We start from the raw sequence: 15,543 nt of genomic DNA, 5'->3' as shown, positions 1-15,543 counted from the left end.
TGTTTGGTTTAGAAAATAAAAATAAAAGATAATTTTTTTAATTAAAGTAGAATATAAAATGTGAGTCTAAAAAAAAAAAGCAAAAAATTTCTTCAATATTATTTCTCTTCTTTTTATCAAACACACCATTAGAGCTCTTAGAGAGAATGAGAAACCTAATACCCCACATGACAGAGGTAAAACTAAAGAGAGGAGTAAATATGATCCTAAAATTCTTTGGTTCTCTTTCTTTTTATATATGGACAAGATATATAGTTAAAAATTAAATAGAAAGTCCCAAGACCCTTGAAGGATATGTTGATATAAACTAGATCATCAAATTCAATTCAAATTGTATTTTATCTAATTGGATAGGATCAATTTTTTTTAAAGAGAACATTCCAAACCAAATCAAATAGCATATTATTGATTCATTATTTTACATTATTGACTTATAAGTTTAAGGGTTGTTAGCATAATGTTAATTAAGAAACTAATATATAAAAATGTATAGTAATATCAAATATTTCATTTTGTTTATAAGAATTGTTACATTTTAAGTTTATGCAGGCCTAGATTAAAAAAAATACTACAAATTACCGCGTTAAAGGTGCAGATAGTATACGGTTGGTATTGAGAATGACGTTGTCGTGAACTGTTATGTGAATTTGTTGAGGCAGCAGGTGTGCAGGAACAGTACTAACAACACATATGGTTTATAACTATTCACCAATTAATGCTTTTAGCAAAGGGAAAAGTGTTTGGTTGTTGGGTCGACTTCAGGTGGTTGAAGTGTTTAAACTGAATCCCAGGTTAAAGTCTCTTTCAGATAGAGTAGGCTCATAACATTTTAGGTAATGACTGGATTAATTAGTTTCTATTTTATTTATATAAAAAATGCACCTTTTTATTTTAACTTTATTTAAATAAGCCAAAAAATTCATTGATGATGACAAAAAAGTTTTATTTTGAAAAGGTGTGCCCAACTGAAAGCTACAGTACATTTTTGAATTTCTATTTCAAAAAATTGTGATCATATCATAATTAATTTATTGCCACTTTCATTATTTGGGTATATATTTTAATTTTGCCCATAGGACATGGATCAATTATCATATAATTATTTCAGTTTAATCAACAATTTTAAATCTGAATTTGAGTATGAATGAATGTGCTTAAATACTTATGGAGAAAATTTTATTTTCTATAACAATCTTATGAGACCAAAATTTTTTGTTGTTTATAATAATCATTTTTAGCTTAAACATAATAATTTTCAATAAAAAATGCATTTCTTCTCATAAAAAAGCATATTTAGTTTTGCTCTTATTTTAAATTGGGCAAGAGATCATACTTGAGCAATGATAAATATACATCCTATTTTTCGGATTATGAATGAAAAAAGAGAAAGACATAATTAAAAAATGTTAACAATGACTAAATAAAAAAAGAAAATAAGATGAAAGTGAAATAGAAAAAAAAAAGTAAAAGTAGTTTGAATATTTTTCAAGATATTTAGATGCATAATAAGCACGCACCGGCACCATGCGCTGAAAGTAGAAAGAGTAAATTACACTCTCATATTTCTTGAGTTTTTTTTATTTAATTATATACAACACTATTCTTGTTTTTTTACACTAATATTCTTAATGTTTAAAAATATTTTACTGACACTTTTTATATATTACAGTGATATTTTTTTATGCATTACATTGACATTCTTTATAAGGACTATTATTGTTGTAAATATTAAACAATAAAATCAAAAGAAAATTAAATTAATCATTTGATCTTTATAATTGGATGATTCTTATTTTTTTAGTCTTGTGGTTTTTTTAGTCCTTATAATTTATATTTTAATTATCTTTTAGTTTATGTAATTTATATTTTAATTTTTTTTTAGTCTTTATAATTTAAAAATGTTCTTTTTAGTCTTTATAGTTTCTATTTTAATTCTCTTTTAGTTCCTATAGTTTGAAAGTGATATTTTTAGTTCATATAATTTATATTTTAATTACCTTTTAATCTTTATTACAAAAAAATATAAAAATAATTAACTACAAATTAGTTATAAATTATCAATTATTTTTTATTATAAATTATTTTATGATAAATTAGTTACCTAATATTTTTGTAGTTAATTGTAATTGATAATATTACTCAATCATAAGAACTAAAATGAAATTAAAATATAAAATATAGAGACTAAAAAAATTACTTTCAAAGTATAGGGACTAAAAGAAAATTAAAATATAAATTATAAGGATTAAAAAAACCACTTTCAAAACTATACGGACTAAAAGAAAATTAAAATGTAAATTATAAAAACTAAAAAAACCATTTTACTATAAGAGGTAAAAAGATAAAAATTATGAAACTATAAAGATCAAATGAATAATTTAACATAAAAAATATTGCGTGTAATTCAAAAATTGTAGGAAATATTAATATAATTTGCTCTCATTAAAATACACCCCCAGAAATCTTAATTTTTTAAAATCACTTTATTGCATGAAAATAAGTATAAAGTTAAAAATGGGTGAAGAAAATTATGAATGATAAGGTTTACGAGTACATAATGATATGTGTGCATTTGTTCTGTGACTGATCGAAGTCCGATAATATATATATGCACACTTATATGCACTGGCTTAGTGATGTGACGGGGATGGACGGAGAGAGTCATCGTAGTAGAAAGACTAACATGTATAGCTGAATGCACGAATAGGGTAGCTAAGGCATAGGGTGTACATCAACATGGCAGGGCCTGCTGTTGTGTATCAATGGCAAAGGAAACAAAAATAAGGTGAATGGGGGAAGACTAGTGTTATTAGAATATTGGCTAAAAAATTAAGCGAAGAAATAAAATTAAGATATTTGAAATTTTTCTGTTTATATTGTTTTACGCTTTAGTAGAATTTTTATATTATATATATATATATATATTAATTTCTTAACTTATGTATTAAAGAGTATTGATTAATAAGATGCATAAAATAAAAACCCTGATTTTCATCTTCTGCTATGAAAAGAAAGGTGTCTCTGCACAGCCACGACCCACAAGTAAGCATCCACCACGTTGAAGGGTCTATCTTTTGTCAATTTAGAGAGAGACAGCCTTAGACTCTGCAACCCCATGAATGGAGAGAGAGTCTCTTCCCCCTCACACGTGTGAGTGAGGTGCATCATATCCAGGGAATGATTGTGGTAATAGTATAATGACAGCATCTCATCTGACTTAGGAGGAGTAATAGTTAACAACAAAATAAATAATAGTGTCATTTCAACTATGTCAGAGGGCATAAAAGCACCATTGAAAGTTGAGTCTCATTAATAAAAAGGAATAGCAACAGTTTGATTTTAACTTTCATGAAATTAATTATATTTTTAAATATTACAGTACTACTAAGTTATGAATTTCAATCATTTTAATGATCACTTTGTGCGTAGATTAATTGCTATAAAATTATTTTATATCATATTAATAATTTAAAATATGTAATTACATTAAATACTTAAAAAGAAAAAGTTTATAAATCATAGTGATTCTTAAAACATGATTGTTTGTCGCATGTGGTTGGTCAATTTAGATGTTAAAACATGTACAAGATTAATTATCGACATGCAAAATTGGTAGATCTAGATACTTCACATTAATAATTAGAAATATAGTGATAAAGAAAATCTTTTCTCTTTTATATTAATTTATGTAAATTTATTATAAAAATAAAATTATCTTTCAAACTCAAAGTTCACTTTCTTCCGGCGCACCTCCCAAAATTGTACTGATGGTAAAAAAAAAAACACAAAACAATTTCTCATTTTAAGTTATGTTTCATACATCTTAGAAGTGCGTGAAAAACTCACATTTGGTGTAAAAAAAGTGTAAAAAAACACACTTCACAGTCCACACTTTGTGGTATCCATGTCTCTTAGCCCGTTAGTTGCAAAATCTTTTCCTCTTCAACTTCACCGTGTGTGTCAAACATTACTTCTCTCATGTTACACTGTTTCCACCACAGCACAAACATAAAAAACAACATCGTTTAATCGCATGAGTAGTACTATGGCATGGTAACAGTTGCAGATACCCAACAACAACAACATCATCATCATCACAATAGCAACAACAACATTTGTGACACAAATTTGTGAAATGAATCATGGCCAGCGGCAAGTGTTGCATGATCTCTCCACAACAAAACCAGAATGCCCCCACATGTTATCCTTCACCAATGGGAATGGTCTATGCAGACATGATGGGGTCTCTCTCTCTAGCCACCGTTTCAAATAATGCTTCTTCATCACAAGAAAGTAATGGTTATAGTTATGGTTATGCCTCTGGGGTGGAAAATGCAAGGAGTACAAGGTGGAGTTTTCCTTTCACGAGGGAGTTTCTTTCTTCAAACTTTGAAGACTGCAGTGATGTAGTAGTAGGGGCTGGGGACAGTAACAACAACATTAATGAGAAAACAAACCATAATAATGGCAAGTTCAGTGAAGAAGAAAGTAACCCTAATGAGAACAACCCTGCCGGTGGCAAAGAGGTGGATAGTGGGCACTCCAAACTTTGTGCAAGAGGGCATTGGAGACCTGCTGAAGATTCCAAGCTCAAGGAGCTTGTGGCTCTTTATGGCCCTCAGAATTGGAACCTCATAGCTGAAAAACTAGAAGGAAGATCAGGTGTGAAAAGAAAAAAAAAATTCTAAAATGCAAATATGATTACTAATTAACACAACTTACATTATTTTCTCATGTTATGTGAATATATGGCCCTTTGTAGGTCTTCTTTGTTGTACTTTTTTGGTGTTTTTTTTTCCTTAACTTTCTTTGATGTGATTTTATTTTTGTATTTTGTGTTTGAATTAGGGAAGAGTTGTAGGCTGAGGTGGTTCAACCAGTTGGATCCAAGGATCAACAGAAGAGCATTCAGTGAAGAAGAAGAAGAGAGGCTAATGCAGGCACATAGAATTTATGGGAACAAATGGGCCATGATTGCAAGGCTTTTTCCTGGGAGAACAGATAATGCAGTGAAGAATCACTGGCATGTTATAATGGCCAGGAAGTACAGGGAACAATCCAGTGCTTACAGGAGGAGGAGAATGAGCCAACCTGTGTACAGAAGAGTGGATCAAAATCCAACCTTTGTTTGCAGCAGCAGAGATAATAATGCCTCAACCACAGAACCAGAACCAGAATCATCACCTTCCTATTATCCCAATCTCAATGACCGTGGAGTAGCACTCACCAATAACATTGCTAGTTTCCCATCCTTACATGGAGTAGCTGCTGGTGCTGGTGGAGTTGTTGAGTTTGGCTCAAATGTTTCTCCACTAAACATGACTAGAGGTAGAGAAGCAGTGTCAAACACCACACATGTTGGCTTGTGTGCTCAAGCTCAACAACAAGCACCATTTGATTTCTTCTCTGGTGTGTGCTTTCTCTCCTTCATTGTTCTTTCTAATTAGAAACCCTTTTGTTCCTTCAAGCTGCTACCATATAGGTCTCTCACTTCCTTGATTCTCAAGCATTAACTGGTGTTTTGTTTCTTTTAATTCCAATCAAGTTTTATGTATTCTTTTCATAAATCTTTGTGTTGCCTTAAATTTTCTTAACAGACACAAATGATATGAGCATGTTGTTGTAGTAATTAATTACTAGCTTCAGTGCTGTTAAGTGTTAACTAACATTTTTTCCATTGGGTTGGGTTTCAAAGGTGGTGGAAGCCATGACATGGTGTTGGAGTCTATGAGCCAGATGAGAAGCAGGGAAAGGACCAATGAATCTTACAATCATCATTGCCAATTATCTGGTTTCTACCCTCATCATCCCCAACAATATTTGATGGCAATGCAACAACAGCTAGACAACAACAATTTTTACAGTTTCTTGAATTCCTCATCATCAGCATCAACAACAAGAACTAGGGAACCATCATCACCATGTGTTGCAGAAATCAGAGATAAAGTGGTGAATAGTGACCCCCCAGATGGTGTTCCACCCCCATTTTTTGACTTCTTTGGAGTAGGAGCCACATGAGGATCAGGAATCAGATTGTATCCAAAAGCTGCAAAAACTTCCCCGGAAGTTCCTCTATATAGGTGTGGTCCAACATTTACTGAGAAGCCATTCGAGGCAAATAGAAAGGAATAGTTGCTTGAGTTTGGTACACTGTGTAAAACCTTGCGTCACTCACTGCCTCTGTGTTGATGGTGATATCACCACCCGTGTCTCTATTTCTGATTTTTCTTCCTTTCTTTTCTCACACAATGGGGGACCCTTATGCAAAAACTATTTGAAAATAATCACGATAATTTAATTCTATTACTATTATCTTCCTATGTGCTCATTCTCGTTGTCTTTTTTTTTCCTCCTTTATATGATTAATTTTTTTTAGTTAAAGCCAAATAGGGTATGTGGGATATTAAATAATGGCCTAGACATTCTTTGTTTCTTGTAATGTATAAGCTAATTCGTTAGGAATGTGTGTGTGTGTGTATGATAGTGCTAATCAAAACATTTTAGCATGAAAAATGTTGGGATAGGACAAAATTATTGGCATTGTCTTGTTTTATTTTTATAAGGTTGTTTTTGGGCTACTAGATGTAGATGTATTTTTTTTCAAGCATAGGGTTGTTTTGGTTGTTGCTACAGACAGGTGATTTTCTGACCATTTGGAAGATGGTGATGAAAAATAATGACGAGAATAGTCCAAGTCCAAGAAGAGGATAGAAAAGAAGGGGGGGCTTGGTTGGAACTGTTATGAACATCGCTTTCTCATGGGCCTTGAATGCAATAACTGAGGCACAATTTTCTGCAACTGACTTCATATATGCATTCATTGTGTGGAACTGTTCAAATCAATATCCTTCTCATCAGCAGAATCTGAGAATTCATGCCACACTTAGGTGTGGTGTGGGATTTATTTTATCATTAGGCAAGCCACGGTTACATCATCCCTAACAAATTTACTTTTGTATGGTTAATCATGTTGGTGGAGGGGTGTTTTTACATTTAATTATTTATTATAATAACAAATAAATATTTTTAATATAAAAGTTATAATTAAAATGTATGATAAATCAATATTTTAATATATATATATATATATATATATATATTATATTTTAGATTTATAATAAATAATTTAAATTGATATATAATTATTTTAAAATTAGAAAAGTTTGATGGTTAAGAAGATAAAAATGATGGTAACTTGAAATGGTGGAGTCTAAATAAGCGGTATAATATATTTTTAAAATCATTTTTCTTCATATTTTGCATTAAAAAAGTATTCTTAGTTTAAATGGGTGAATTGGGCCCTATTAGCCCATTTAGCTTGTCAAGTTGTGAGGCAAACTGATTTTTTAGTTGCATTTAATTAGATTGGTTGAGTTGCATTAATGTAAATGTTTTTATTATAAAATTTCATCACTTTAAACAAACTTCAGTTAATCACAACACATATTTATAAGTAGGGTTTACGAAATTATTTTAGTAACATTATTGTAAATATTATTACTCTGTCCCTACATAGTTGCTTAAATAATTAAGAGTTGGGACATGAAGAGAAGTAGAAGAATGTTTTTTTTTTTTAAAGGGTGGGACATTTATTGATAAAGTGAGCAGGAAAAAGGTGGTACTTGAAAGTAGAAAGTGCTAGTTTTGCTATAAAATGAATAACTTTAACACTGTTTTATACTAACATGAAACAAATCACAAAGTCAGCAGAAAGAATTGGAGAATGCTTTGAAATGTCCTCAAAGTAGTTGAAAGGCCTTTTCTTCAAGCACTTCCAACAGCTTAGCAGTTGCAAGAGGTTGACCTTCATCGTCTCTGCAACTGACTCCTAAGCCCATTAATTTCCAGCACTACCATGCACACACCATGCACACACATGCATCAATGTTTGCTTTAATTAATTTTTCCTGTTTCTGGAGGCTTCCAACCCACATTCCAAGTACTTGTGTCCTGCTCCTTATAGAGTGCTTTATCAATTATCAACACTGCATTGCTGAAATAGTATTAGTACACAAAAATTAGCTCATTTTCTTTTTTCTTGTAAAAAAAGTTTACATGAATTGGATTAAAAAATTTATTAGGATTAGGATATCGGACTTTATGACTGCTCGTGAATGTTGAAAGATTTCTTCTGAGACAATATAGCTGTCAATAAAAAATTGGTGACTCTAAGAAATTCAAATCCACATTTTTTTTGGGTAATATTTGAACCCATATTTATTGGAAAGATGAAAATTTAGTTTGAATTTATAGTTACTTATATCAATTATTATTAAGATTGTTGGACTCAGTTGATTAAACAAAATAAATGAGTATGTTACACTTAGGCCAACTTACATTAAACTTTATGAACACTGCATGGACCCTAATATTCTCCCCTTAAAATCCCACTGACTACTCTTGTACCAAATGTCCAAATCACCCTGATTAGAATGAAAACCACTCCTACAGCTTCTGCATCCCCATAGGTAGAGTAGTAGAGTTCGAGCCGTAATAAAATAGCTTTAATCCCTTTTCCTATCTCCCGTCCCTAGATAAAAAGAAAAAATAAACAAATTTTTTTTACACCTATATCACGATACTATGTATTAATAATGTGCAATATTTATAACTGGATAAACTTATCTTACATGTCTTTCATTTTTTAACTTGAGAACATAGTTTAAGATAAAAAAAATTAGTTTAAGTAAATAATAATTATAATTTTTGTTCTATTAATGTTTTAGCTATTCATAGTAGAGTTTGAATTCCTACTGTACCAAAAAAAAGAGTAGAATTTGAACCCTAATAATATACCTTTCATCCCCTTTCCTATCTCCTAGATAAAAAGAAAAAAAAAACAAAATTGTTATACACCTATATCACTATATTATATATTAATAAAATTATGGTAATGTCTTTCATCTGTAAACTGTCAAAGAAAATTTTGATTTGATCTTAAAAAATACACTCTTAAAGAGAAACGACAAACTTTAAGTATGATTCTCTAAATTGAAGATTAATCTCATAGTTAACTCAAAAGATTAAAGTTTGTGAGGATACCTTGATATTTCACTGAGAAATCAAAGACCCTAAATTATGATGATTACAAAAAAATTAAGATAATTCAAGTAAATATAAAAAGAGTACATCATAGAAAGAATATTACAAGAAGAGGGTAAGAGAGAGTCTTCCGGCATTCTTCTTACATGTTTATATGTCATAACGAGTTAAAGATTTTTTAACATGAATTTATAAATGCAATCTTAGAAAAAAAAAAAGAATAAGAAAGTATACATCTCATGTCATTTTAATTTAGATATAAAAAATAGTCATATGACAGGAGACAATGGTTTCAATGTATTCCATAACTATAGTTTTTTGGGATCCCTTCCAGTTAAGGGCCCTGGGTCGTCATTCCTCTAGCCTAGGCCTAATCCTGGCCCTGATGTGTGCGTTAATACTAATTGTTGAAGAACACAGACAATGCAATTACTTGAGATTGTGTTAGATAATACGAAGTTTTCAAAATAGGCACGAGTAGAGCAAGTAGAAGAGACGCATTACACATAAAAATAGGTTTAGAAACAGAATCTAATGAGCTTGATAACTAAGTAGCAATGATACTTGATTCACAATTATAATCATAGAAAGTATATTTTTTCATTAAAAATGAAAAATCATAGAAAGTACATGAAATATTAGATAGCTTGTAAAGGCAACAGAAATTAAGATAGCTAGCATATGGAGAAAATTTCACCCAAAACACTGTTCCATAATCCTAAAAAACTCATTGCGATCAATTAGTTCATCTCCGTTTTGATCAATTGCATTAACCATTTCTTCACATTCCATCAAGTCTTTCCCTAACCCCAAACAGGATAAGATCCTTTGCAATTCTCTTGCCTCTATAAACCCATCTTTGTTTTGGTCAAACACATCAAAGGCTTGCTCTACCTCTGACAAGTTAACATCCTCATCATCAAACAATTCCCCAATAATTTTTAAACCAAACTCCTCTATCCCATCATCACATAATTCAGCATTGATTCCCAGCTTTTCCATCACCAGAACTACGTCTTCTTTGCTCACTCTTGCACTTCTCTCAATGTAGTCCAAACTCTGCTTCACATGTTCACAATTTGAGTTATTAACTCTAGTTTTGGTCCATGCCTTCCATGTTTGAGAGACATAAATGAACACAACCTTGAAGTAAAACAAAAAAGACAAGAAACCCTTTATTCTAACGTTCCATGTTAGAATTCCAAGACATAAAGAGAGAAAAAATAGGATTGTATTACCATTTTTCTTCTCCATATTGATATTTGATATCTAGACTAGGGGAAGATTACACTGAACCAATTTGTATGTGAATCAATTTCAATTTATAGAAAGAAAAAAAATGCATTGACTCGTTCTGTCTGAGCTTCAAGTATAAGAGTCAACCTCAAACGTGATACAAGGGTGAAGGTGTACAGTGACTACATTTGCTTCAAGATTTCCCGGAAGAAAGAAAATGTTTGTTTAAGAACATTTTATGGCTAGTGTACTGAGAAGTATTTTTTTTCATCAACTTGAATTTCTATGGAATTTACAAAGATAAAATATTGACTTGTCGGTTGAGAAAAGTATGTGAAAAGACTCGGGAACAAGATGACTGAAGACAAGTATTGAAATTTCTTAATTAATGGTTCAATTATTCATAACGTGTTACGTGAAAGTATGTGGAAACATACTAATTTGTCAAAGAAAAACGCTGATATATAAAATGAACGCGAAGTTGCCGTTATTTAAAAAACACGCAAACAAGTGAAATTCTACCACAAGTTCCAACGAAATGGGAATAGCTTTTGCCTCGTACGCCAACAAAGATGTCCTAGTCACTTCACGAATAATATTCTTGTTCTTGCTTTTAGGTGACATGATTTGATTTAGAATTAAAGTCGGTTTTACTTTTGCATATTGTTCATCTCGTGTAACTTAAATCGGGCGTGTTCAATTCACAATTAGAATTTGAAAATTTGTAAAAAAAAGAATTTGAAAATTTTGGCTCAACATGTTACATGTATTGCTATTGCATTGACTCGTGTTTCTTTTTTCTTTTTTCTTTTTCAAATTTGAGTGTTAATTATGGCTTAAGTTAAACAAGTTAGCGTAGGCAACTTACCCGCCTAATTATTCCTTTTTCTTCTTTTTTAAAGGAAATCGTAGCTAAGACAAATTTTTTCTTTCTTGAAAAAATCTGTAGAATAACACTAGCACAATTTCCATAAATCAACATGTGTTTTCATAAACCATCATTTCGTGGCTTTTGTGCAATGCGAATCATACTAAATAACACTTGTGTAAAGCATAAAGAAAAAACTGTAAGATAAGAATGAGAAAGCAAAGTGTTATGGAAAAGTAATCCTAACATCAAGTGAGACGGGATACTCGTATAATCCGGATTATCAAAGTTGAATCTCTGACTTCATCCCTACTAACCTATCCTGAGAACCTCCTCAATACTCGGGCTACCGCAATGGCCTTCTCAGCCACAATGAGAAGATGGTCATGCTGGACATAGCTGGATAACTGATTTTTTCATCTTAAAGCATGATATAAAACATGTCAAACATGGGTATAATAACTAACTCTATTTCATTCTTCACTCCACCTTGTGTTGTATTATTACTGACTTGAGCGTCAAAGTGTATGTAAACATCTCCAACACAACCGTGTCAATGGGAATCACTGTCGTGGTTCACTTCTAGATATATCAGGATCTCTCTTGAACTAGATCTCCATCTCCTAAACTGAGCATGAGCACAAGGTCCTAATATTAATTAATAATGTGAATTTTGCTTTTTGGACAATGAATTAATATGTGATTTTTAATGACTATTAATAATGTGATTGAATCTTCATTCTTTCTATCTTTGTTTGTGGTCAGGCTAAAGAGGAGGGAGTTGCTACGTGCACCCAGCATTATTGTTGGGGCACCCAGCAAACAGTGAAGTGGCGAAACTGTCCTTCAGTAATTCTTCTTCCGAAAGAAGTTTTTTTCCGAAAACTTTCCGAAAGCGAAACTGCCCTTCAGTAATTCTTCTTCCGGAAGAAGTTTTTCTGGAAAATTTCCGGAAAAAGGTTTTCCGGAAAGTTTCCGGAAAAAAACTTCTTTCGGAAGAAGAATTTGTGACTTCCGGAAGTACTCACAAACTACTTCCGGAAGAACGTCATCCGAAATGTTTCCGGAAGAACCTTCTTCCGGAAGTTTCCGGAAGAAGCTTCTTTCGGAAGTTAGCTTTTTAAAAAAAAAAATTATTTTGTAATAATTTACTTTTAATGGATAAACTAAATTATAAAATAATTAATATTATTATACATAAACAATTAGTGAACGTAATTATGACTAATATTTGTAATTTGTTTTTTAAACCATAAAAATTAATTAATTCGTAAATTTTATTAAAAATATAAATTATTTATTATGATAACATTTAATTTCTATTACAAAAGTTAATATATAAAAAAAATGATTATTATTTTATAACAAAATGAAGAAAAAAGAATTTTCATTTTATAATAATAAGTAAAAATAAAATAATATTTACTGCGTATGTAATGACGATTTTGCCCTTGTGTAATTTTCTTTAAATTAACGCGTACATGCTTCTTTTTACTGCGCTTTCTTCTCTGCTTGTTTCTTCTCTGCTTTGTTTCTTCTGTTTTGGTTGCTTGCTGTTGTTTCGGTGGTGGTCCCTTTTGCAGTTTCCATTGGTTGTCCCGTGAAGTATTTGAAGATTTGGTGGTCCCGTGTTTCGTATTTGAAGTTTTGTTAGTGGCTGTTCTTCCTATTTCGTCGGAGGTACGCATTTATGAGTATTTTTTTCCTTTTCCAGCTAGTTTTTAGTGAAGAAAAACAGTAAAAAAAGTGTATCCGGAAGAAATTTCTGAGGTAACTTCCGGAAGAAGTGCTTCCGGAAAACACTTCCGGAAGACCTTCTTCTGGAATGGGTCTGAGTAACTTCCGGAAGAAGTTCTTCCGGAATGTTAAATTATTAACTTTTTATTTATTTCTGTTTTATAATATATATATATATATATATATATTTTTTATTTTTATTTTATTTTATATATGTTGTGAATTATTGATTTAATTAGGTATAATGGTACAAAAATGTTTTATTAGTTGTTTATTATAGTGATAAGTTTAGTTTAAGTAAATAATGTAGTTATAAATTTAGAATATATTTGTATTAGTTGTTAGTTAATAAGTAGTCAATTTATGGATGTGGTTATATGATAATTTTAATATAGTTGTGTATGATGCATATGTCCTTAAGATGGACGCAGATCAATGGAGGTATGACTTTGCGGTGTCACAAGAAGTTCATATGGATTATGATTATGATAATCAAGAAGAATGTGGGGTGAATGAACCACATGTCGATTGTTCAAATGCTTTTAATACATCTCAGGTAATCATAGATAATTTGAGTCATTGGTTGAATTGATGGTTTGTATGAAAATTAATATGTTAGGGTTGCGTTGTAGGTATTCGCTACTCGAGATGATGTTTTGCAATGGGCTCGAACAGTTGCCCATGAAAATGGATTTGTTGCAGTGATTATGAGATCTGACACAGAGACCGGTAGCAGAGAAAGAAGTTCATTTTTCTTAATTGGGTGTGAAAGGAGTGGTACGTACAAGTGTAGAAATAAAGAATTCGTTAGAAATGACACCGGGAGTAGGAAATGTGGTTGTCCCTTCAGGCTTCGTGGGAAACCAGTGCATGGAGGGGAAGGTTGGATGGTGAAGTTGATCTGTGGGATTCATAATCATGAATTGGCGAAGTCCTTAGTTGGACATCCATACGCTGGGCGATTGACTAAGGAAGAAAAGAAAATTATTGCTGATATGACAAAGTCGATGGTGAAACCGAAAAACATCTTGGTAACGTTGAAGGAACACAATGCTGATAGTTGCACCACGATAAAGCAAATTTACATTGCAAGAAGTGCATATCGTTCTTCAATAAGAAAAGCTGATACCGAAATGCAGCATCTGATGAAGCTTCTCGAACGTGATCAATAGATTCATTGGCATAGATTGAAGGATGAAGTTGTGGTGCGTGATCTGTTTTGGTGTCACCCAGATGCAGTAAAGTTATGTAATGCATGTCATCTGGTATTTTTTATAGACAGTACCTACAAAACAAACAGGTACAGACTCCCACTACTTGACTTTGTTGGAGTGACACCAACGGCGATGACATTCTTTGCTGGGTTTGCATATCTGGAGGCTGAGCGTGTTAATAATATTGTATGGGCTTTGGAACGATTTCGAGGCCTATTTTTAAGACACGATCGCCTCCCTCTTGTTATTGTCACTGACAGAGACCTAACACTGATGAATGCAGTGAAAACTGTGTTTCCCGAGTCTACTAATTTGTTGTGCAGGTTTCATATCGATAAGAATGTGAAGGCGAAGTGCAAATCTTTAATCGAGGAAAAAAATACGTGGGACTATGTAATGGATAGCTGGGGTACTTTGGTTGATTGTCCGTCCGAACACGAGTTCCATGAGTCACATCAGAAGTTTCAAGTTGCTTGTTCGCCTTGGCCGATGTTCATTGACTATGTTAACGACAAATGGATTATCCCCCACAAGAAAAAATTTATTACAGCATGGACGAATAAGGTTATGCACCTAGGCAACACAACAACAAACAGGTATTAAGAACTGATTTTATTTGTTAGTAACGATTAGTATTAAATGGTATTTAATTGTTGTATATTTTCATGTTTGTTGTGTATTTTAAATGTAGGGTTGAATCAGCTTATTGGGCTCTCAAAAGAGTACTACAAAATAGTGTTGGAGACCTATGTAGTGTTTGGGATGCCATGAACCACATGATCACGCTGCAACACGTCGAAATTAAAGCATCCTTTGAAACCAGTACGCATGTAGTTGGCCATGTATATAAAAAAACCTTATACAAGAGGCTTCTTGGGATGGTTTCGAGGGATGCTTTAAATCAGATTGCTTCTGAGATTGACCGTCTATGTTATCTCGGCAACAATCTCTCTTCTTGTGGTTGTGTGATGAGAAGCACGCACGACCTTCCTTGTGCATGTGAGCTTTCTAGGTATACTGCTGGCAGCATCCCATTAGAGTCAGTCCATCTTTTTTGGAGGAGACTTTACTTTTCAGACCAAGGGTTATGTGAGACGGAAGTCACCATCAAGGAAGAGATAGAGGTCATATCTAAAAGGTTTGATGAACTTGATGTGGCTGGCAAAGTAACTCTGAAGAGTAAACTTCGAGAAATTGCATACCCTGATCATAACTCTATGTGCCCTCCTCCGTCAAAGGTGAACACTAAAGGTGCACCGAAGAAACCGATGAAAAGAAGTCAAACATCCACAAAGCGTGATCCGTCTTACTGGGAGTATGTTGATGCTTTTCATTCTGTTCAAAGCAGCAACTCTCCAGTGAAACGAAGTGTATCATGTTCTCAACTGTGTCAGCCAACAAGGATCATCCTGATGTTGGATCAATTTGCGTCATTCTTTCAAGGTT

General features: G+C 32.3%; 2 protein-coding genes across 3 annotated transcripts; one reads left to right on the top strand and one right to left on the bottom strand.

The window, feature by feature from the left end:
• Positions 1 to 3,882: 3,882 nt before the first annotated feature.
• On the top strand, positions 3,883 to 6,328 carry LOC114386633 (transcription factor CSA-like). Its single transcript, XM_028346668.1, has 3 exons — positions 3,883 to 4,662; positions 4,849 to 5,409; positions 5,696 to 6,328. The coding sequence occupies exons 1-3, from the start codon at positions 4,143 to 4,145 to the stop codon at positions 6,016 to 6,018; spliced, it is 1,404 nt and encodes a 467-aa protein (XP_028202469.1). The 5' UTR covers positions 3,883 to 4,142; the 3' UTR covers positions 6,019 to 6,328.
• A 3,292-nt stretch (positions 6,329 to 9,620) lies between these two features.
• On the bottom strand, positions 9,621 to 10,495 carry LOC114370857 (probable calcium-binding protein CML30). 2 transcript variants are annotated; one of them, XM_028328265.1, is made up of 2 exons: positions 10,281 to 10,494; positions 9,621 to 10,185 (listed from the first exon to the last, which is right to left on the bottom strand). In XM_028328265.1, exons 1-2 carry the CDS (start codon positions 10,281 to 10,283, stop codon positions 9,736 to 9,738), a joined length of 453 nt encoding a protein of 150 aa, XP_028184066.1. In that variant the 5' UTR covers positions 10,284 to 10,494; the 3' UTR covers positions 9,621 to 9,735. The 2 variants fall into 2 exon arrangements, with proteins under 2 accessions (XP_028184066.1, XP_028184057.1); XM_028328256.1 differs by having other exon boundaries at positions 9,621 to 10,495.
• Positions 10,496 to 15,543: the final 5,048 nt, after the last annotated feature.

This window comes from Glycine soja, chromosome 2 (assembly GCF_004193775.1).
Source record: "Glycine soja cultivar W05 chromosome 2, ASM419377v2, whole genome shotgun sequence".
Lineage (NCBI taxonomy): Eukaryota > Viridiplantae > Streptophyta > Magnoliopsida > Fabales > Fabaceae > Glycine > Glycine soja.
This window is presented reverse-complemented; position numbering and strand designations above follow the sequence as displayed.

What these genes read in the sequence shown, in the direction of transcription:
- LOC114370857 (XM_028328256.1), bottom strand. Translation starts at nt 10,296, where the DNA reads ATGGAGAAGAAAAATGGTAATACAATCCTATTTTTTCTCTCTTTATGT.
- LOC114386633 (XM_028346668.1), top strand. Translation starts at nt 4,143, where the DNA reads ATGGCCAGCGGCAAGTGTTGCATGATCTCTCCACAACAAAACCAGAAT. An exon ending in AAAACTAGAAGGAAGATCAG is followed by an intron (nt 4,663 to 4,848) that starts GTGTGAAAAGAA and finishes TGTTTGAATTAG; the next exon opens with GGAAGAGTTGTAGGCTGAGG. An exon ending in ACCATTTGATTTCTTCTCTG is followed by an intron (nt 5,410 to 5,695) that starts GTGTGTGCTTTC and finishes TGGGTTTCAAAG; the next exon opens with GTGGTGGAAGCCATGACATG.